The 23,465-nt window shown below is 36.1% G+C and overlaps 1 protein-coding gene and 1 non-coding gene across 5 annotated transcripts in view; both read left to right on the top strand.

Annotated features, from left to right (window-relative positions):
• The window catches only part of Tpr2 (Tetratricopeptide repeat protein 2), a 70,084-nt gene that overhangs the window by 25,896 nt on the left and 20,723 nt on the right, over positions 1–23,465 (top strand). The window contains exon 1 of one of the 4 annotated variants that reach the window (XM_067769033.1): positions 21,956–22,343. The exons of the other annotated variants lie outside the window; for them this stretch is intronic. Within the exon in view, the coding sequence (XP_067625134.1) occupies positions 22,312–22,343 (32 nt within the window). The 5' untranslated portion in view covers positions 21,956–22,311. Of the gene's footprint in view, positions 1–21,955; positions 22,344–23,465 lie in introns of those variants that run through there. 4 annotated transcript variants of the gene reach the window in all.
• On the top strand, positions 3,273–3,371 carry LOC137242977 (U6atac minor spliceosomal RNA). The gene has a single exon (XR_010950427.1). It is a non-coding gene; the product is annotated as a U6atac minor spliceosomal RNA (small nuclear RNA).

Here is a 23,465-nt window from a genome sequence, read left to right on the forward strand (position 1 = left end):
GAAGGTTTGCTGTGTTATTTTGTTTATTGCATTTTGGCTACTTAATTGTATGCAATTTATGGCTATATCGACCCTTTTACACTTTTGCGACCCAACGTTATCACTAAAGCTATAATAACTATTGCAAAGTTTATCTGGGTACAAAAAAAAAAAATGCTGATAGGGGCTTTGCTTTTGAAAAAAAAGTGTATAGCTGCTAGAAAAATTTTCAAAAATGAGCATTAATACTATTTAATGTTAAGGTTTAAAGCTGGCATTTACGTCATATATGAAAAGTGAACTAGAGATCATTTTACCATTTAAAACTAATTTGCGTTAAAATTGCTGTTGGAAAACTCATACTGTACACATCAAGCTTCATAACTTCGAAAACTACTGCCGGGTGTAAGAAGAAATTTACGGCGTTATTATGTATAACGCAAACCGACGCGAGGAGTCATTTTCACCCAAGTGAAACCAAATTCGTATCATATAACAGCATTCATTCACTTCGGTGACTCTCGGTGACTACAGGTGATTGTCTTACGTTTTTTCCTATTATATAGCGACGCAAAGTGTCACGAACACTCATTTTTGCTGTCAAAATATTCACTTGCTTCTGGGTCGCGTTTGCTTCATTCACTTCACTTTTTTATTTTCGTTTTTTATAATTTTTGAGTAAAAATTGAAAATCTTAACATTTCGTGAAAAAAAGATTGAAATTTTCCATAGACAGCCGATAAAGGTTATATTTAGAGCTTCGTTCAATGTGTATGCATATTTCGTCAAATTTTACAGGAATAAAAAAAAAGCGAAACCTATAAAATTATAGCCAGGGACCCAAACTGTTATTCCTTTTATAATATAATTCCTTGCAAAACTATTAATTTTGGACTTTTAATATATTTGGATCAAGATAAAAATTATTTTCGGATTTTTATTTTTTGAGCCCGATAGAACTAGTTAAACTCGGACTTTTATTTTTTAAGTCCAAAATAAAAGTCCCGCTTGATAACAAAGAAACGGCTTATCTGAAATAAAATTTGTTTTAATTTTTATATAACAAAAAGGATGCATGATTCAACATGATATTGCTATAGGTATACCTGGGAACTCAAACATTTTCCCCTAGGACTTTTTCGACTCCGAAAAAAAAAAATTATTATTTTCTGTCCCTGCTTATAAATCAGTGATTCTCCAACAACGTAGTAAATTAAAAGGTGTATCGCAAATTATCTGCCGGCAAACATTGGTACAATTCAGGAACGCAACATCTAAGCCCATTAAACAAGTGGTACCACAGGGTGGTGTCCTATCCTCCCTTCTGTTTAACTTCTACATATCGAAGCTACCTTCACCACCAGAAGGAGTCACTATAGTTTTCTACGCCGATGACTGCACAATAAGGGCCACAGGGCCAGGCCCACCCATCGATGAGCTAGCTAATAAAATAAGCAACAATCTCCTTATTTACAACATGGACGAGCCAAATGTCGACCATATTGAACATCCACGTCGATGGAATCACGCTACCGACTGTCTTACACCCAAAAATTCTGAGTGAGACGTTCGATCAGGATCTACATTTTGGAGAGCATGCAACCGCAATTATCCCTACGATCCCAAGCCGTAATAAAATCCTCAATTCTCTTGCCGGCAGCATTTGGGGTGAAGACAAAAAACACTCATTGCCACTTACAAAGCAATTGACCGGTCGATTGCATACTACGCGTCGCCGATATGATCGCCAAGCCTAAAGGGTACTCACCTGGAAGAAAACAGAGGCCCAAAATACTGCCCTTAGAACCGCTACGGTCTGTTTTCTTATGTCCCCAGAACACCATCTACATAATGAGGTGAGAGTACTCCCCATTAAGAGAAATGAGATGCTTACCAAACAGTTTGTGCTCAATACCCAGAAACCTGGCCATCCCAAGCCCAGGGGCTTAAAGGGTCATCTCCGTAAGCATTATGACGAAATACGGCACCTGAGAACACACCCGTATGAAGCAAAAAAGCACAAACAGGTCCTCAGAGATATCCTCAAACAGGCGTCGGACCTCTATGCCAGGACTTGCCCGGAAAATCCGATACTCAAAGAAAAATTCCCAGAACTAGCAGAGGAGGAAATCACTATCCCTAGGAAAATACGCGTCACTCTAGCTAAACTTCGATCTGGGTACTGTATCAGGTTAAACTCTACCTATCTAGAATCAACCCCGACATACAACTTGAAAGAACATTGAGGGAATTTAGAAAAAATTCGAACACAAAATATTGAAAAAATAAATTAGAAATTTGGTAATACACTAGAACAGTCGACTGCTAATACGCGTCCAAAAATATCGTGATAGGTGTCAAACGAAAATAAAAATATTAACTCGTTCAAAATTTATAAACGAAAATACGAAAAATTACCCCGGGTCCCTCCGAAACCGGGGTTGGCATCCATATTATTTTTGCGCAGAACACCTTTCCGCGTTGGTAGTCTTCGGCCTCGCGTGGGATCAAAATTAAATGCGTGCAAAATCCCTTTGTCCACAAAATTTTTTTTAGTGCACGACATTACAACAACCACGTGAAAATTGCCGACTTCAACTGTAAATATCTACGGACAGAGAACACATTATCGGATTATTGTTGTCGAGGTCAATACGCGTCTTTTGACACCTCCCTCTATATTTTTGGACGCATATTAGCAGTCGACCCCTGTTCTGGACTTTTAGCAGAAATTTTGTTTGTCGTAAAAAATTCAAAGTTTTATATTATGAGAAAGAACAGGTTAACGTTACAAAGAGTGTAGCATTAACAACTGCAACGAGGCTATGCCTAGGGAAGCTTGGGCGTAGCTGCAATATTGCCAGCTCGTTGAAACGATGTTATTCCGAAAAAATTGCACTGCAAAGTTTTCCGAAATAACAAAAGTAATAAGTGGCTATACTGGCTACGTATTTGGTTTGACAGTCTCAGTGAATACGTAGTGACTACGTAAGAGAACGAACGCGAATACGTAAGAAGTTATAAAATACGAATTCTGTGTGAATGTGAATGTGAGTGAATGCGACGCAAACATTCACGGTGACATACATAATAAGGGCCTTAGTAGTTGAATGAATTTGTGTATGATTTTGTAGACTTGAGTGTATTATAACGCCGCCACCCACACTTAACTTACCGCTTTTCTTGTGTTTTAACTTATGCCACATCTTATTGACGCATTTTGTGATCAACCAAAGCGCAGAGGCCGTGCTAATCTACACTGTATCGTTCCAATTTTAGTATATGTTCTGCCGGTGTTTTTTGACAGGAGAGCCAGTTAGCACTCCCCTTGACAAGAATGGCAGCACATATAGGCCGGACCAGGCACATACAAGGTTCCGGTCGCTGTTTTTAGACGAGATGACCCCAGCGGGTTAGGAGGTCAGAATATACCCGCGATAGGTATGCCTGTCGTAAGAGGCGACTAAAATACCAGATTCAAGTGGCTGTGTAGAGCAACCCTTCAAGCTCCTCATGGAACTTGGGCATGGGGAGGGAGGGATGGCCTGAAGGTTTAACTTGGCCATATAAATCGTTCCCGAGATCGTCGGGCTAGCACCTTAATGGTGCTGTGTTACTGGAGCGTACTGGATCTCTATCCGGCAAAGGACCATCACATCAATAACACTCCCCAATGCCTTCGGGGAGCAACCTTATCGCTACAACAACAACAACAACATCAACCAACGCGCATTCGAAATCATTGATTCATTAAATTTGCTTTTTATGTGAGAAAAAATGGAAAATAAACAAAAATGTAGGTATGTACATAAAAGGGAAAACCAACTAACAAATAAAGGAAAAAGTGTTTATCTCTTATTATCGAGTGGAATCTCACCCTGGTGTATCGGCTGTCCTTTTAAAAACAAGAAATTTTGAAGAACACTTTTTCAAATTTTAGAATTTTATTCAAAAGCGTCCTATCTCGGAATTCGTTTCAAAATGGCCATTTCTGAGCACGAATTCAATACAATTTAACCTGAGATGGGGCGTTTTTGAAAAATATTCTGGGAGCGGAGATGTAATATATGAAATATTGTAAACCTCCGATGCCTGTAAAGTAAAGATAGGTTTGCACTAAAGTAAAATTGCTAGCCAGTCATTACTTGGCTGTCGTATTCACGAATAATATACTTTGCTAATGCATTTTGATGTTCAATTGATGAGCATTAATCGCTATGTTTTTGAACGGTAAAAACAAAAGCGCAGATTTACTATACACAATTTTTGTAAAGTAAGCTCTTCTATTAAAATATTAAAGAACCAAAAATGCATTGAATTTACATAAGTATATATGTATGTGTATATGTACGTATTTGTATAATCGTAATCAAAACAGGCTTTGTTTCTTCGCATGCATAACATCAAAAGTGTTATTGCAGGTCAGGGCGCTAATTTTTTCAGTCGTAAATGAATAACCAGCAGGAAAGTATTTACATTAAATATTTTAGCTTTTTGTTTGAATAAAACCTGCAATCATTTGATTTAGCAATCAATGGTTGTTGCGGTTATTTAATTGCGATTGAAATTTCATCCAGCTTTGCTATATGGGTATTTCCATCGTTGTGGACGTTCCCTCTTGGCAAACTTTTTGGGTATAAAAACTATAGCAGGCATAGCATCAGGAAATTTTCCTTTGAAATACATAAACGATATTCGCATTCGCCTATCCAATATAATTACAAATATTTTTCATAAGCGATGCACAGCTACTTTATGGCAACCTAAAGTTGCTATTTGGACGTTCCGAAAACGTACCCCATATTTGAACATTTGCTGAGAATTTGGAGATCGGCTTATGCTTAATGAAAATGCTGTAGGAATATTAAATAAAGGAGTATACATACATACACGATTGCTTTTTAGTAGTAAACCCTGAATTTTAAGTACAAATGGCGTATTATGTATATATATATTATATATTGTAGGAAATCGCATTCATTTCCCCAAAATTTATTCTTCAATTTCACCACTCAGATATGAAAAAATCTACATATTTCAAATAAATTTATAAAAAAATAGAACATTTTCTTCGTTCGTACATTCCGACTTTTGATATCCAACACCTCTGAGCATAAAAATATAGCTGGCATTGTTATGAACGGCATTGAACGGCAAGTTATTTTTTAACGCAGAGTCAGTTTAAACAATCTGTCAGAAACGTCACGTTAACTCTGAGTTAAAAAGTTGATTTGTCGTTGTGCAAGTGGGCCCAACGCAATTACAAATATTTTCCGCAAGTGCTACACACCTAGCAAATGTTGAAGAAACGTTTTTAGAAAGTTGAGCCCTCATAGCGTTAAATATAACTACCAGAAGAACTTCAATGAAAAGGTGAAAGCTAAGTATTTCCAGCATGGTGCTTTTTATTTATATGCACGTATTGTAAATAGAGTTAGTTACGTTTTTTCTGTATATATGTAAGTCATACATTTACCTCAGCAAATACAGCTTGTTGCTGAAATTTTCGGAATGCGTACGTACATCTGCGATCACGAGAATAGCAGTGGCAATTTTGATTAAATTTCGTTCATTAAATTCTTTAATTTTATTCAATAATTTGGAATAAATGTTGGAACTGAAAATACCAATCTCAAACCCGTTTTCGAAAATAAACTCGAGAAAAGTTTTACGCAAATTTTGAAATTAGAGTTTTAAATTTTTTTTTTTGGGAATGCAGTTTTGATGTCTAATTAATATGAGCCTAACAAAGTACAAGTTATTTGTACCAAAAAACAAGTAAGGAAGGTTAAGTTCGGGTGTAACCGAACATTACATACTCAGTTGAGAGCTATGGTGACAACATAAGGGAAAATAACCATGTAGGAAAATGAACCGAGGGAAACCCTGGAATGTGTTTGTATGACATGTGTATCAAATGAAAGGCATTAAAGAGTATTTTATGAGGGAGTGGGCCATAGTTCTATAGGTGGACGCCATTTAGGGATATAGCCATAAAGGTGGATCAGGGTTGACTCTAGAATGCGTTTGTACGATATGGGTATCAAATGAAAGGTATAAATGAGTATTTTAAAATGGCGTGGACCTAAGTTCTATAGATGGACGCCTTTTCGAGATATCGCCGTAAAGATGGACCAGGGGTGACTCTAGAATGCGTTTGTACGATATGGGTATCAAATGAAAGGTGTTAATGAGCATTTTAAACGGGAGTAATCCTTAGTTCCATAGGTGGACGCCGTTTCGAGATATCGCCATAAAGGTGGGCCAGGGGTGACTCTAGAATTCGTTTGTGAAATATGGGTATCAAACGAAAGGAGTTAATGAGTATTTTAAGAGGGAGTGGGCCTTAGTTCTATAGGTGGACGCATTTTCGAGGTATCGCAATAAAGGTGGACCAGGGGTGACTCTAGACTTTGTTTGTACGATATGGGTATCAAATGAAAGGTGTTAATCATTATTTTAAAAGGGCGTGGGGCTTAGTTCTATAGGTGGACCCCTTTTCGAGATATCGCCATAAAGGTGGACCAGGGGTGACTCCAGAATTCGTTTGTGCAATATGGGTATCAAACGAAAGGAGTTAATGAGTATTTTAAGAGGGAGTGGGCCTTAGTTCTATAGGTGGACGCATTTTCGAGGTATCGCAATAAAGGTGGACCAGGGGTGACTCTAGACTTTGTTTGTACGATATGGGTATCAAATGAAAGGTGTTAATGAGTATTTTTAAAAGGGAGTGGGCCTTCGTTTTATAGGTGTTCGCCTTTTCGAGATATCGCCATAAAGGTGGACCAGGGGTGACTTTAGAATTTGTTTGTATGATATGGGTATCAAATGAAAGGTGTTAATAAATATTTTAAAAGGGCGTGGGGCTTAGTTCCATAGGTGGACGCCGTTTCGAGATATTGCCATAAAGGTGGGCCAGGGGTGACTCTAGAATTCGTTTGTGCAATATGGGTATCAAACGAAAGGAGTTAATGAGTATTTTAAGAGGGAGTGGGCCTTTCTGGACCAGGGGTGACTCTAGACTTTGTTTGTACGATATGGGTATCAAATGAAAGGTGTTAATGAGTATTTTTAAAAGGGAGTGGGCCTTCGTTCTATAGGTGGACGCCGTTTAGGGATATAGCCATAAAGGTGGATCAGGGTTGACTCTAGAATGCGTTTGTACGATATGGGTATCAAAAGAAAGGTGTTAATGAGTATTTTAAAAGGGATTGGGCCTTAGTTCTATAGGTGGACGCCGTTTCGAAATACCGCCATAAAGGTGGACCAGGGGTGACTCTAGAATGAGTTTGTACGATATGGGTATCAAATTAAAGGTATTAATGAGAGTTTTAAAAGGGAGTGGTGGTAGTTGTATATGTGAAGGCGTTTTCCAGATATCGACCAAAATGTGGACCAGGGTGACCCAGAACATCATCTGTTGGATACCGCTAATTTATTTATATATGTAATACCTGCCAAGATTTTAAGGGTTTTTTATTTCGCCCTGCAGAACTTTTTCATTTTCTTCTACTTAATATGGTAGGTGTCACAACCATTTTATAAAGTTTTTTCTAAAGTTATATTTCGCGTCAATAAAACAATCCAATTACCTTACCATATTTCATCCCTTTTTTCGTATTTGGTATAGAATTATGGCATTTTTTCATTTTTCGTAATTTTCGATATCGAAAAAGTGGGCGTGGTCATAGTCGGATTTCGTTCATTTTTCATACCAAGATAAAGTGGGTTCAGATAAGTACGTGAACTGAGTTTAGTAAAGATATATCGATTTTTGCTCAAGTTATCGTGTTAACGGCCATGCGGAAGGACAGACGGACGACTGTGTATAAAAACTGGGCGTGACATCAACCGATTTCGCCCATTTTCAGAGAAAACAGTTAACACCATAAAATCTATGCCCCTACCAAATTTCAAAAGGATTGGTTAATTTTTGTTCGACTTATGGCGTTAAAAGTATCCTAGACAAATTAAATGAAAAAGGGCGGAGCCACGCCCATTTTTAAATTTTCTTTTTTTTTGTATTTTGTTGCACCATATCATTACTGGAGTTGAATGTTGACATAATTTACTTATATACTGTAAAGATATTAAATTTTTTGTTAAAATTTTACTTTAAAAAAAAATTTTTTTTAAAAGTGGGCGTGGTCCTTCTCCGATTTTGCTAATTTTTATTAAGCGTACATATAGTAATAAGAGTAACGTTCCTGCCAAATTTCATCATGATATCTTCAACGACTGCCAAATTACAGCTTGCAAAAGTTTTAAATTACCTTCTTTTAAAAGTGGGCGGTGCCACGCCCATTGTCCAAAATTTTACTAATTTTCTATTTTGCGTCATAAGTTCAACTCATCTACCAAGTTTCGTCGCTTTATCGGTCTTTTGTAATGAATTATCGCACTTTTTCGGTTTTTCGAAATTTTCGATATCGAAAAAGTGGGCGTGGTTATAGTCCGATATCGTTCATTTTAAATAGTGATCTGAGATGAGTGCTCAGGAATCTACATACCAAATTTCATCAAGATACCTCAAAATTTACTCAAGTTATCGTGTTAAAGGACGGACGGACGGACGGACGGACATGGCTCAATCAAATTTTTTTTCGATCCTGATTATTTTGATATATGGAAGTCTATATCTATCTCGATTCCTTTATATATGTACAACCAACCGTTATCCAATCAAACTTAATATACTCTGTGAGTTCTGCTCAACTGAGTATAAAAAAGCACACTTAGAAAAAAGAAAGTTCAATAATGAATGGGAATTTTGAGAAAACTATATTTTGTACTTTATTAGACTAGAATTATTAGGGCTACGAAACTGCATACTCGAAAAATATGTGAAAAATAACAAGGTCGAAGTTTTCGTAAAATTTTAGAATTTTTTCGAAAACTTTTTTGAGATTGATTTGCATAGTTTCAGCTACAGAGTTCGTGGAAGTTTTTTCTTAAATTATCGATAATAAATTTGATAATTTATTCATAAGCTTCAAACATACTTTGGTTTCAGTTGGGATGCTGCAAGGCTCATAAATAGCTACTTGACAAACAGGTATCAGAGGGTAGTGTGTAGAGATAGTAAATCCAGCTCATTGCCGGTGAAATCTGGTGTACCTCAGGGCTCTATTCTTGGTCCAATTTTATTTAGCTTGTATATAAATGACATAGAGAAATGTTGTCAAAATGTATCTATGCATCTTTATGCTGATGATGCGCAAGTATACCTTTCGGCACCTCTGGGGTTAGTGGAGGATCTTGTTTGTCGAATAAATGAAGACCTAAAAGCTATAAATCAATGGTCTAACAATAATAAGCTCTGTCCTAATGCATCTAAAACACAGGCGATTGCCATTTCTCATTATTCTTATAATTTGGATAACGTTTCTCCAATAATACTTAATGGGAATGTTGTGAAATTTGAGAAGACTGTTAAAACGCTTGGCTTCATATTAAATAAGCATCTTACTTGCGCTGATCATGTAAATTCATCAATTAGTAGGTTATATTATATATTGAGACATTTATGGAAAACGGCCAATTTTATTAGTGAAGATACCAAGCTTAAACTTGTTAAAACTCTATTACTGCCAATAATATCGTACCATGAGATGATATATGGTTGCCTTGATAAAGGTTCCATGAGGAAATATCAACTTATAATTAATAATTGCGCCAGATATATTTTTCTTAAAAGGAAATACGATCATATTTCCAGCTTCTCAAGAACGATTCTTGAATGTAGTTTATCTTCCTTCTTTGATCGCCGTCTACTATTTTTTATACATAAAATTATTTACTCGCGTTCCCCAGAATGTCTGTTTTCGAAGCTTTTGTTTGCGCGGTCAACTCGTACTTGCAACCTTATTATACCGCACTTTAAGTACTCGGTGACATCCAGAATGTTTTTCGTTAGAGCTGTGCAATTGTGGAATGCGTTGCCTAATAAAGTAAAGTCAGAACTAAATCCTAAGCGCTTCAAATTAGCTGTACACCAGATCCTTTGTTAATGAACTTATGAAAAATATCTATGATTTTGTCTTACTTCATCTCACTTTTTGAATTGATCTCACTTTTTGAATCTTGCTCTGTCAGTAACTAATATTAAATATATAAATAAGTAATAAATTTGAACTAGTATTAAGTAAACATTTCAAATATGACACTGTAAAAGACCATGTCTTATATGTGCATTAAATAAATGAATGAATGAATAAATATATAATGAAATATTCTCGTGTTAGCAAACTGTGCAGCCGCGAGCACTGGAATAGTAGAGTGCACCTAAGGCTAACATATTTTGAAATCACTAGAAAACCACAAAAATAGTTGCTTTCATTTTATTGCAAACTATAGAACAATTTCGTACTTAAATGAAGGAACAAAAGGCACTTACCACAAATACATAAGCCTACGTAAGGTGTGTTCTTATGCAAATTACCGAGGGCAGGAAAATAGTAGTAATAACAAAAATTCTTAGATATGTATTAAATTGGTAATATGAATACTGCTGCACATCGGTTTCTCATAGAGTCTACGAGACGTTGACATATTTCTTGTGGTATTGATTGCTATGCGCGGAGCACTAAAGCCCATAAATCATGATTGCTTTGTGGTATTTTCATCCCACACTATTTTTTTTAAGGTATTTCCAAAGGTTTTCTGTGGTATTTTGGTGAAGGGGTTGAGCTGGCCACTCCATGATCTCAATTCCATTTTCCCGAAATCACAACTTTGCCAACTTGCTTGTATGCTTCAGGTCGTTATCTTGCTGTAGTAGCCATTTGATTGGCATTTCTTCTTCGGCGATTAGGAGCATAACATCCTTCATTATTTTAAAAAATTCGTTTTGGTGCATAATGGTTTTTATCCAAAATATTGGCCCCACACCATGATATGAAAATTATTTCCATACCATAACATTGGATCCTCCTTGCTTCAACGTCTTTGCAGTGTATCTCGGATGATATTCCATATTTGGCGGGCGTCTTACAAACTGCCGAGACCTTTTACCACTTTACAAATCGACCCTTGACTCATCCGTCCACAAAATGCGCCTTCGCTTCGAAATAGGCCAATCCAGTTGCTCTGGGCAAAGTCTAGTCTACGTACAACATGATTTATTTTTTTAAGCGGGACCTTACGTGGGTTTCTAGCACAGATGTTATGTTCTCGAAGCCGTCTCCTTATGATATGCATACTACATGACAACTTTAGGGCTGTTTTCGAATATTTAATAATTTGGAGTACGATAGTCGTTGATAATTTTTGCTTGCCGCCCTTTTTTAGCACGCTCATCGTAGCTTCAATTGTATGTATTCCTGTTTGTAACTCTCTAGGCTATGCGCGAAAGGAGAGTTAGACCCATCTAGAGGCAATTATTGAAGTAGTTAAATAACTCGCTACAAAACGAGTTGTGTTTAATAGCGGAGATACGAACCTATGTGCTACGGTGATATCAACATCAAATATCTAAGTGGATTGTAGATACTAAAATGGCACCATATTTGCGTGTTTTTTAGTTTTTTAAACTATATTTATATTATTAGGGTTTATTTTAATAAGTAATCGTCTTTCGTATCATAATGGCCGAGCAACCAACAGAGTTTTCCACTTCTTGTACGTTTTCCCATTTTTAACAAACTCTTTAATAATTTCGCATTTTTCATGAGTACTTCGTCTCACTTAATGTTATATTACATTTTTTTTGTCTATTCCGGATAAAAATAAAATAAATAAAGAGTTCAAACTTACTTATTATTACAAAAAATTTATTATTTGTATATACTAGAACTTAAATGTTGTGACTGTTCTGCGCTGCCATTTCACTGATATCTGGAAATGCCATTCCCAACAGAGATAGCGTCTTTAAAAGTGAAATCGTTGCTGTTGAACGGTTTATATTTTACACATAGTTAAAGCATAATAATTGAATACCCAGAAACCTGGGCGTCCCAACAGACATCTGGTAGATGAGCCAACATCGCCCAGGGGCTTAAGGAGTCATCTCCGTAAGCATTATGAGAAATACGGCACCTGGGAACTGGGAAAAAAACACCAGCAGGTCCTCAGTGAACTCCACAAACAGGCGTCGGACCTCTGTGCCAGGAATTGCCCGTATTTGACCTGATGCATAAAGTTCCTCTGTGTCTATTTGGATTGCCATGTACGCTCAAGGATCAGTAACATGAAATACAGATAAAAAATATTTTATCTTATTGGAAGGGTTTTGCAATATTCTAATAAACTTTTTTTGAAGGTGTTTAAGTTTTCACAATTTTTAACATGATTAGGTAGTTCATTAAAACATTTCAGGCCTTTGCAAAATATATTTTGTTTGTCCATTTCTGTTTTGAAAAGAGGTAATCTAAAATTATTATTTTCCCTGATTATGTACGAGTGGGTTTCATTCACATAAACAAGTTTTTCACTTGGGTAGGCTGGTAATTTACCATGCTTGATATAAAATACACATTTCATACTATGGTAAAATATCAACTGTTTCACACTCAATCAGTTTAGTGCATCAATCATACTCTTTATGGAAGTGTCGTACCTCACTTTCTATATAAATCTCATAGCTTTGTTTTGCATAATTTGTAACCTGTCTACTTGTGTTTCATTGGCAATAAAGAATATTGTAGTGCAATATAAGAAGTGCGGTTCTATGATGGATCTATAAACTTTCAACTTAATTTCTTACTAATAAGTTTACATGATCTCTTCCAAAATCCAAATTGTTTGCCTTTTGTGGCAACAATATAATCAATATGATCCGTAAACCTCAGTTTATTGTCAATCAGGATCCCTAAGTACTTAAATATTTTCACATCCTCAATGCTCGTATTCATTATTTTTATACTCAGTTGAGCAGAGCTCACAGAGTATATTAAGTTTGATTGGATAACGGTTGGTTGTACAGGTATAAAGGAATCGAGATAGATATAGACTTCCGTCCGTTCACACGATAACTTGAGTAAATTTTGAGGTATCTTGATGAAATTTGGTATGTAGGTTCCTGAGCACTCATCTCAGATCGCTATTTAAAATGGACGATATCGGACTATAACCACGCCCACTTTTTCGATATCGAAAATTTCGAAAAACCGAAAAAGTGCAATAATTCATTACCAAAGACAGATAAAGCGGTGAAATTTGGTAGGTGAGTTGAACTTATGACGCAGAATAGAAAATTAGTAAAATTTTTGACAATGGGCGTGGAACCGCCCACTTTTAAAAGAATGTAATTTAAAACTTTTGCAAGCTGTAATTTGGCAGTCGTTGAAGGTATCATGATGAAATTTGGCCAGGAACGTTACTCCTATTACTATATGTACGCTTAATAAAAATTAGCAAAATCGGAGGACTCGTAATGATATGGTGTAAAAAAATACAAAAATAAAAGAAAATTTCAAAATGGGCGTGGCTCCGCCCTTTTTCATTTAATTTGTCTAGGATACTTTTAATGTCATAAGTCGAACAAAAATTTACCAATCCTTTTGAAATTTGGTAGGGGCATAGATTTTATGACGTTAACTGTTTTCTGTGAAAATGGGCGAAATCGGTTGAAGCCACGCCCAGTTTTTATACACAGTCGTCCGTCTTTCCTTCCGCATGGAAATAATACAACAATTAACATCTGATATGAAATCTCTGCGCGTTAATCTAGAAAATTGTGAAAAAACTCTTATATCTCCGATATTGTTGTGAGAGGCATTCCAGAAGCAAGCGGTGAGAACTTAACTGAAATTTTCTCTGGTCTATGTAGCGTTGTTGGCATAAATGCTCCACCAGTACGTGTTGCCTTCAGAATATCGCACAAAGTAAACAAGAAAAATGGAGCTGCGTTGATTGTTTTCAAACTGTGCTCGTCGAACGACCGCACGTTAGTGATGAGAACAATAGCGCGATTCTGCAAAAGAGAAAAAAGAGCAATATCTCTAAGAGACATCGGTATTAATGTAGATGGTACAGTGGGAATTTATGAGAGCCTCACTAAGCACAGCCGTGAGGTCTTTCAATTTGCATCAAAGCTTAAGAGGAATAAACAAATAACATCTGTTTTCTCCATGCGAAGCCAGATATATGTTCGAGTAAACCCCAATAGCAAAGCAATAAAGGTATCCAGTATAAGTGATGTCCAAAAAATAGCAGCAGTTAACAACAGTGAACAGGTGTAGAACAAGTAGCGACTTTCCTCAGCATATGAATTTTCGTTACATACATATTTACACATATACATTTACTATTCTAAGCATATGAATTTTGTTACGTACAAATTTACACATTTAAATTTAAATTGATCATATTTATTTAAACTTCATTTCATAATGTATGAAAACTTACACTGTAAGCAAATCTGTAAAGCTTCTCTTTCTCTCATCCTCTTATTTTCCTTTCTACATTATAAATTCTATCACACATTCGACACTATTAGCATGTCCATATTCGGTGGATATATATTTCAAACTCAAGTTAGTTCCATGAAGTGCTTTGTAAGGGTCTTTTTGATATTTTTGAAGTTTTTTAATAATGCATTTAAATCGTTTTAATCGTAAGAATGCTTCTTGTTCCAAAGATAACTCATATAACATGATTCGTATTTTAAGCAAACAAAGACAAGGGCTTAAAGTTTGCCATATTAATGCGCAAAGCCTCCGTAATAAAATCGACGAATTCAGATATCTTTTCGAAGACTCTAACGTAGACATAATATGTGTATCGGAGACTTGGTTCTATGCTGAAAGCAATGATGAATTATTCAACGCAAGCGGGTATAAACTTTTTCGTTTGGATAGAATGGGGTATGGAGGGGGTGTGGCAATTTATGTTAGGAGTGGGCTGTCATGCAAGCTCAACTGTGTGTCATCGCCATCAAGTTCGATTGAGTACATTTTTCTAGAGATATTTACCAGGTTTGACAGGCTACTCATTGGCTGCGTTTACAGGCCGCACAAACAAATCGAATACATGGAATTTGTTGATTTCCTTGAAAATTTAATGATAGATTATAACAATATAATTATAGCCGGGGACTTCAACTGTAATATACTTAATGACGTAAGATTTCCACTACTTGTGGGAAATCTAGGCCTTTCCCTTGTCAATTACACCGCACCAACGCACTTTACACGTACTTCGAGCACCCTATTAGATATCTTTCTTGTAAGCGATAAATCGAAAGTACTATTATATGACCAACTACTTTCTCCCAACTTCTCCAAACACGATTTAATCTTTATAGCGTATGATTTTCATTTTGTTTCTGATACCTCAAGTTTTTCATATCGCGATTTCAATCGTATAGACTACGGTAAACTCTGTGCAGGTGTTAATGCTGTAAATTGGAGCTCAATACATAGTATGACTTCTGCCGATGATCAGATAAGTTTTCTTCAAAAGAACATAAGTACCCCCTTTGACCAATTTGTTCCGCTTGTAACAAGGTCAGCTGAGACCAAGAGGCATCCATGGTTTAACAATTTTATAAAGCAGCTAATAGGAAAACGCAACAAAGCTTATCTGAGTTGGAAACAAAATCGATCAGATAGAGCTTATAATGGTTACAAGAAACTGAGAAGAGACGTGACTAAAACAATCAAGAGGCAAAAAAGAAAATATTATGAATATCAGTTCAGTACAGCCATTGGCTCACAGAAGACGTGGAAACAGATCCGCGAAATTGGCATTGGGAAAAAAACTACACATATTTCCGAATCGGTTAATGTAGATGAGTTAAACGCAACCTTTGCAAATTCCCCACCTTCTCCGCATAATATCAACTATAATCGTTATAGTTCTGGTCCAAGTGTTACCTTACCCGGTTTTGCCTTTAAATGCGTCGATGAATGCGATGTGGTCGAGTCCATTCTCTCAATCAAGTCAAGCGCCGTTGGCCTTGATGGTGTCCATCCTAAGCTCGTAAAATGCATCCTGCCAAAAATTCTTTCATATATCGTTTACGCTTTCAACTCCATTTTTACTACATCAGTTTATCCTAAATGCTGGAAAAAAGCTAAAATTATTCCTGTCCAGAAACCAAATGGTGACTTTCGACCTATTGCTATTCTGCCTTTTCTTTCTAAGGTTTTCGAACGCGTGATGCATCGACAGATAAATATTTTTGTCCATAACAAATCCCTGATAAGCCCACATCAGTCGGGATTCAGAACAAGCAGGAGCTGTATCACAACGCTATTAAGCGTTTCAGATGACATTAGAAGAAATATGGATATGGACCAAGTAACGTTTCTCACACTTTTGGACCACTCGAAGGCATTTGACTCAGTTGACCATACTTTACTATGCTTAAAACTTAAAACGCTTTTCAACTTCTCAGCTCCAGCCTTGGAGCTAGTAAATACGTATCTTCTTGAGAGATATCAAGCAGTAAGCGTCGGTAGCTCCATGTCAAACTTTCTAAGAGTAGCCAAGGGAGTCCCCCAAGGATCTATACTTGGACCCTTGTTATTCGTTCTATATATAAATGACCTGCCAGAAATTCTTAAATATAGTAAAGTGCACGTTTATGCAGATGACGTTCAAGTATATTATATAGCCTCCATTAATAACTGCGTACGAAATTTAAATTCCGATCTATGTCTCATAAATAAATGGGCTAGTGATAACGGGCTAGTCTTAAACCCAAGTAAGTCTAAATGCATCGTTATTTATAAAAAAACTATTAACATAGATCAGTGCCCCAAAATAACACTTAACAATGCTCCGATAAACTTTGTCGACACGGCAAAAAATCTTGGTGTCATTTTTAACAGAACATTAACTTGGAATAATCATATCCTTCCTACAATAGGCAAAGTATATGGCAGGTTACGAACACTATGGACCACACAGCACTTCACACCAATTAAAATCAGATTGCTTCTGGCAAAGTCTTACTTGATACCATCATTGCTGTATGGCTGCGAAGTTTTTGCCTATTGTGACAGTGAGTGCATTAAAAAACTTAATGTAATTTACAATAACATAGCGCGCTATATTTATGGTATACGTCCTTATGAACATATTTCCGAATATGCTATATAACATTCGGCCGTTAACACGATAACTAGAGCAAAAATCGACATATCTTTACTGAACTTAGTTCACGCACTTATCTGAACGCACTTTATCTTGGTATAAAAAATGAACGAAATCCGACTATGACCACGCCCACTTTTTCGATATCGAAAATTACGAAAAATGAAAAAAATGCCATAATAATATACCAAATACGAAAAAAGGGATGAAACATGGTAATTGGATTGGTCTATTGACGCAAAATATAACTTCAGAAAAAACTTTGTAAAATGGGTGTGACACCTACCATATTAAGTAGAAGAAAATGAAAAAGTTCTGCAGGGCGAAATAAAATACCCTTGAAATCTTGGCAGGTATTACATATATAAATAAATTAGCGGTATCCAACAGATGATGTTCTGGGTCACCCTGGTCCACATTTTTGTCGATATCTGGAAAACGCCTTCACATATACAACTACCACCACTCCCTTTTAAAATACTCATTAACACCTTTCATTTGATACCCATATCGCACAAACAAAGTCTAGAGTCACCCCTGGTCCACCTTTATTGCGATACCTCGAAATGGCGTCCACCTATAGAACTAAGGCCCACTCCCTTTTAAAATACTCATTAACACCTTTCGTTTGATACCCATATTGTACAAACGCATTCTAGAGTCACCCCTGGTCCACCTTTATGGCGATATCTCGAAAAAGCGACCACCTATACAACTACCACCACTCGCTTTTAAAACCCTCATTAATACCTTTCATTTGATACCCATATCGTACAAACAAATTCTAGGGTCACTCCTGGTCCACCTTTATGACGATATCTCGAAAAGGCGTCAACGTTAGAACTAAGGCCCACGCCCTTTTAAAATACTCATTAACACCTTTCGTTTGATACCCACATCGTACAAACAAATTCTAGAGTCACCCCTGGTCCACCTTTATGGCGATATCTCGAAAAGGCGTCCACCTATAGAACTATGGCCCACTCCCCCTTAAAATACTCTTTAATAACTTCCATTTGATACACATGTCATACAAACATATTCCAGGGTTACCCTAGGTTCATTTTCCTACATGGTGATTTTCCCTTATTTTGTATTGTTCGGTTACACCCGAACTTAGCCTTCCTTACTTGTTAGATCTAAATTAAGTGATTCTTTATTGGTCGTCCTAGATAAAACCATGAACTATTGGTCGTCCTAGATAAAACCATGAACTTATTGGTCGTCCCAGATAAAACCATGAACTAAAAAACAAACGATATCAGTATCACATAATTTCCGATATTATTGGAACTATGCATTTCGCAAATGCAAGCGCAATGATCCCAACTGCATGCATATAGTATGTATACTTCTAATACATACTGTGCTATTTTTTTATATAATCCAGAAATGTCTAGATGTATGTATATATTGTATACAAGTATATGCATAATTCCACGTTCGTACATAAACTACATTCTTAAAGTTGTGTCTGTGACCCACTAACTTGTCAGAGTCATCCCAAGTTTGTAACTTTTGTTGTTTCAGATATTCACTTATGTATAACATACATAAATACATATATGAGAAAGTTCGTGTGTTTAGGTCAACATAGTTCGTCACATAAGCACAAAATAGTAAAGTGGGCATTATGTTCTGTGTGACTAAGTTGACGCCATAATGTCTCGTTTGATTGTTGAAGCCGACCATAATTCTCCACTTACAAACAAACTCAAAGAAACACTTACCTAATTTCAAACTTGTACAATAAACAACGATTAACTACTACAATGAATTGATTTTAATCTTTTTAAAGAGCTTTAGTCTTTATTCCCCATAATTTCCAGAGGGTAAGATCCAAAAATTGGTGGATGACTCATTGCTCTATTCACATAAAAGCTTAAATGGGCAGTGTGTATGCCTAGAATACCGAAGGTCCACCCTCGAATCCCTCGGCAGGTAACCTTGCAAATAAATATATTTAAGAAACCGTAATTTTTGTATAATATAAACAAAAATGCATGTTCTTTGGAGTTAAATAAAAGTTGTTTTTATTCAGAGAAAACTCTTACGTTATCCACGATTTATATTTATAAAGTTAGTTTTATCAATTTATTTGGTTGCAAATATTGTTAGGAAACCCGATTGAGTATTTCATATTTTAGTGAAGATAGCTAGAACAAGTTTCATATAACGCATAGTGAAGTAAAGAAAACATTTATTTATGTAGACTAAAAAGCCTTGCATATACACATAAATACACATACTGTACCCTGCAGTCAAACCAACTAGTTGTAAACTAACTTAAAACAAGTATAAGGCTAAGCACAACTATGTTAGTCAACCATCTGTATTTTGATATAACCAACTAATACCAGAGAATTTCTAGTCCAATTATTATAGTGAAAGTGGTTGGTAGGCCAACAAGAAAGTTAAATAAAAATCTCCTACCTGGGGCGGTATTACGTGTTGCGATCAGTGACTGAAAAACATTTTCACTCAAGCGATAACTATGCAATTGGCTTACTTTTTCTAAAAAATATAATAAGTTATGGATCTAACGAGTACTATTTTCCGCTAGTTCAAATATGCCATTAATTAGATCCACCATTTCAGAGCTATTGTGATTTAAAAAATTAATTTCGATCACGGATCGTAACACATAATACGGGCCCTGGCTTTTTTGATGTTCGTACAATTCAGTTTTCTGCTAAACTTGGGTTTAAATTAGGCACAATTAATCTTTTTTGGACTTACTTCATCTCGGTTAGAAGATTTTATTTGCGAACTTGTACATTTGCTGTCTAGTTTTGTATGTCTGCAGGGTATGAGTGAAGTATGAAAATATGTAGTACACGGTTAAAATTTACAATCGAAATCTTAAACTTTTTTGTACTCTACATACATGATTAAACCAAATTTGGTTTTATTGTTCTTATTGTTTACAACCGTCAACTGAGTGCCCCAATTAGGTGCTATTATCTCATTAGACTAGGATTTTTGTAGCAGATCATATGACTTGTCTTTAAGCTTTTGCTCTATTAGAATTCCAGGGTGCCATTTTCCGTAGACTGAGTATGTAATGTTTTGCCAATTACACACAGAGGCTTAATGGAGTAATTAGTCAAGTTTTCTACACTAAATCCCTAATTGAACTCAATATTCCATACAAAATACAAATTTTTAATTATCTCGTTACTGCTTTATTGAATGCCTAATCGAGTGAAAAATCCAGTCGGCTTTGCTTGGTGCTTCGATTTTTATTGTCAATGTAACAAATGACAATCAAAAATAAATTATTTTCAATAATTTACGGAAAATAGAAAAATACGAAAAAATTCAAAATTTAACTTTCGCTGCATTTGCTGCAAAAGATAATATGGCTTTTTCGAAAATAGGAACATATTTGGTTAGGTGCCAACATCTGTGGGTAGTTGTGCATGCATTTTATTTTGATTGTATTTATAGTTAAGAAGGAAACGGCTGCTTTCCATTATAACTATTTTTTGTAAAAACGATGTTCGACAGATGTTCGCTTAATGAAGCAAAAGGCCCTGTATGAAAAGGGAAACTTAATTATTTCATTAAATAAAATTGTGATTCGATTAAGTTTCTGTGTGAAAACGGTATTATGTTTGCTTTTACTGGTCTGTAAATAATCAAATAATTATTTCCACTGTACGTTGAATTTTTCCCAGTTATCAACTAAAAAATTTTTATAATTACTTGTAGCCGATCAGTTGAAATCAATTTGTTATTTCTTCTTAATAAGTTGGTCTGATCTTATTGAGTGGGCTGAGAATAAAACAAAGTTTTTCCACCTTTTTGTATTTTTGTATTTTAAATAAAAATCATAGTCCCACCTTAAAAGATGCTAAAAAAAGTTAGCAAAACGTCCACCATCTTACTGAGAAAATTACACTTATGTATATATTTCGCTTCTAGTCATCGTTATAACAAAGAATCCAAGTAATTTAGCATGGTTTGCCAATATCTTGTTTCGGCTTTTGTTTTTATGTAACCAATAGTGTACTTACTATATATATGTAGGACATTGAGCATATTTTGAAAACAGTTACGTGCTTCTGATAGGCATATCTGGGTTAAGATGCTCGACAACTTTCATTGATGACTGGGGTAAACCACGTAGCTTTATTTCTTCTTTCTATGGGTGAGCTTGTTATGTTGTGCGAATGAAAGATGATGCTCCTGCCAAGAAAGTGTTTCTATCGGAACCCGCCTATGGAAGCAGAGGTAGAGGGCGGCCCCCACTCCGTTGGAAGGACCAGGTGGAAAACGATTTAAACTCCCTTGGTGTGACCAATTGGCGCCGGCTGGCGGAGCGAAGGAGCGACTGGCGCGCCTTGTTGAACGGCCATAACCGTTGAGACGGTTAAGCGCCAATTAAGTAAGTAAGTATGGGTGAGCTTCAATATACCAAAAAATTTTGTGAAAAATCTTCAACTAAAATTAAACAGAAAAAAATTAGTTGAAGCTTGTTTGTTTTGTTTTAAAAGCCTTTTGGGGATCTTCCTTATTGAGATATAAAACTTAAATCGAATGTATTTAAGTACTAAATTGAAAGATTTGAAAGATTTAGTACAAAACTAAACAATTATGCACTTAAATAAATTTTTGGCTGAAAATTTTAGCTGTGTATGTATTTAACATTGTAAGTGAATGTTCGTTCGATGGAATCTTCAGCTTTCTTCTTTGTATTTCCGATTTTGCTTTTTGTCCGCTAGTTTGTTCAGGCCAAACAGTCGATGGCTGATGGGTGCGGGGTATTTGGGAGAGTACGAGAGTTTGTCGGTCTTTCATCCTGTTTTCGCTAGCAAAATATTACACTTCTCATATGTACATACATACATATGTAGTATGTATGTATGAAAATACTCGTTGCCGATGACCGTTCACTGCTTCTATTATTTCTCAGCTCATATCAGTCGTGTCTCAAAATTCTAAGCGGTGGGTAGCAAAAGTTTTGCTTACCTGCATATTTCGAAAATCTTCACCGTTTTAGTTTACAAAATATTCGTTGCACAAATGTTCAATTATTTATATTACCGTAATGGCGTGTTCAATTGTTTAGTGCCGTTGTGGCACATTTCACCAATTTTGTGGGATGCGTCGCTCGTTATAAAAACAATAAAATAACGGTTGTGTTCAAAACTACAAGACTTGAATAATTAATTACTATTATATATTAACAATTTTAAAAATTAAAAATATTTTTTCCTACATCTGCGAATATTGCAAAATTTGCAATTTCTTCAACTATTACAAATACATACATCCATACAAACATTTATGCATTCAGATGAATTTACATTTTTGCCCCGGTGAGTTTAACGTAAAGAAGTGTGCATTTATACATTATTTACATGCATATACATACATACATGAGACCATGAGAGGATGAGTAGCCAACCTACAAAGTTAAAGAATTGACTGTGATGTTAGAGAAGGAAGATTTCTTTTAATCAATCGATGTATTCCAGACTGGTTAAAAGTAAATTTAGTTTCACCTGTTACATCATAATAAAGCGTACTCTGAAGCCTCTTTGGCTTCATTTCTAAGGGGCAAGTCATTTAGTAAATTAAAAGCCAATTGAGAAATGTTACTCATACTCCACGTGACTTTAAAAAAATTGTAAATCTTTTTTTTTATACCAAGGGTGCCCTTCAAACTAGGGTATTTTAACTTTGTTGGGACAAACGGACACGATAAATATCTTTGGGCAAATTTGGTATACTGGTTTATCTGAGCCTAGGAAGAGAAATGGGGAAAAATACGATAATTCATTAGCAAAGACCAAAATCAGTTGACGACCACGCCCACTTAAAAAAATATATAAAGTTCATTGTTAACACAAACTGATGTTGTTGTTGTTGTTGTAGCAATGCTCGCCCCATCTAATAGCCGCGACCGATCACAAATTGTCATCAATATCCTCTAACGGGAGTCCAAGGAAACTTGCCGTTTCAACAGGGGTGGACCATAAGGAAAGGGGTGTTAGAGGCGTTGGTTCCACATTACAATTAAAGAGATGGTTGGTGTCATGTGGGGACACATTGCAAGCAGGGCATACATTTTGTATGTCGGGGTTGATTCTGGATAGGTAAGAGTTTAACCTGTTACAGTATCCAGAACGAAGTTGAGCAAGAGTGACACGCGTTTCCCTGGGGAGTATGCGTTCCTCTTCTGCGAGTTCTGGATATTTTTCTTCAAGTACTGGATTCACCGGGACATTCCCGACATAAAGGTCCGACGCCTGTCTATGGAGTTCACCAAGGACCTGCTTGTGTTTTTCCGCTTCATACGGCTGGGTTCTCAGGTGCCTTATTTCCTCAAAATGCTTACGGTGATGACTCCTTAGGCCCCTAGGCGGTGCTGGTTCGTCAATCAGATGTCTGTTGGGATGTCCAGGTTTCTGGGTATTCAACAGAAACTGTTTGGTCAG

This window comes from Eurosta solidaginis, chromosome 2, assembly GCF_040869045.1.
Source record: "Eurosta solidaginis isolate ZX-2024a chromosome 2, ASM4086904v1, whole genome shotgun sequence".
Taxonomy (NCBI): Eukaryota; Metazoa; Arthropoda; class Insecta; order Diptera; family Tephritidae; genus Eurosta; species Eurosta solidaginis.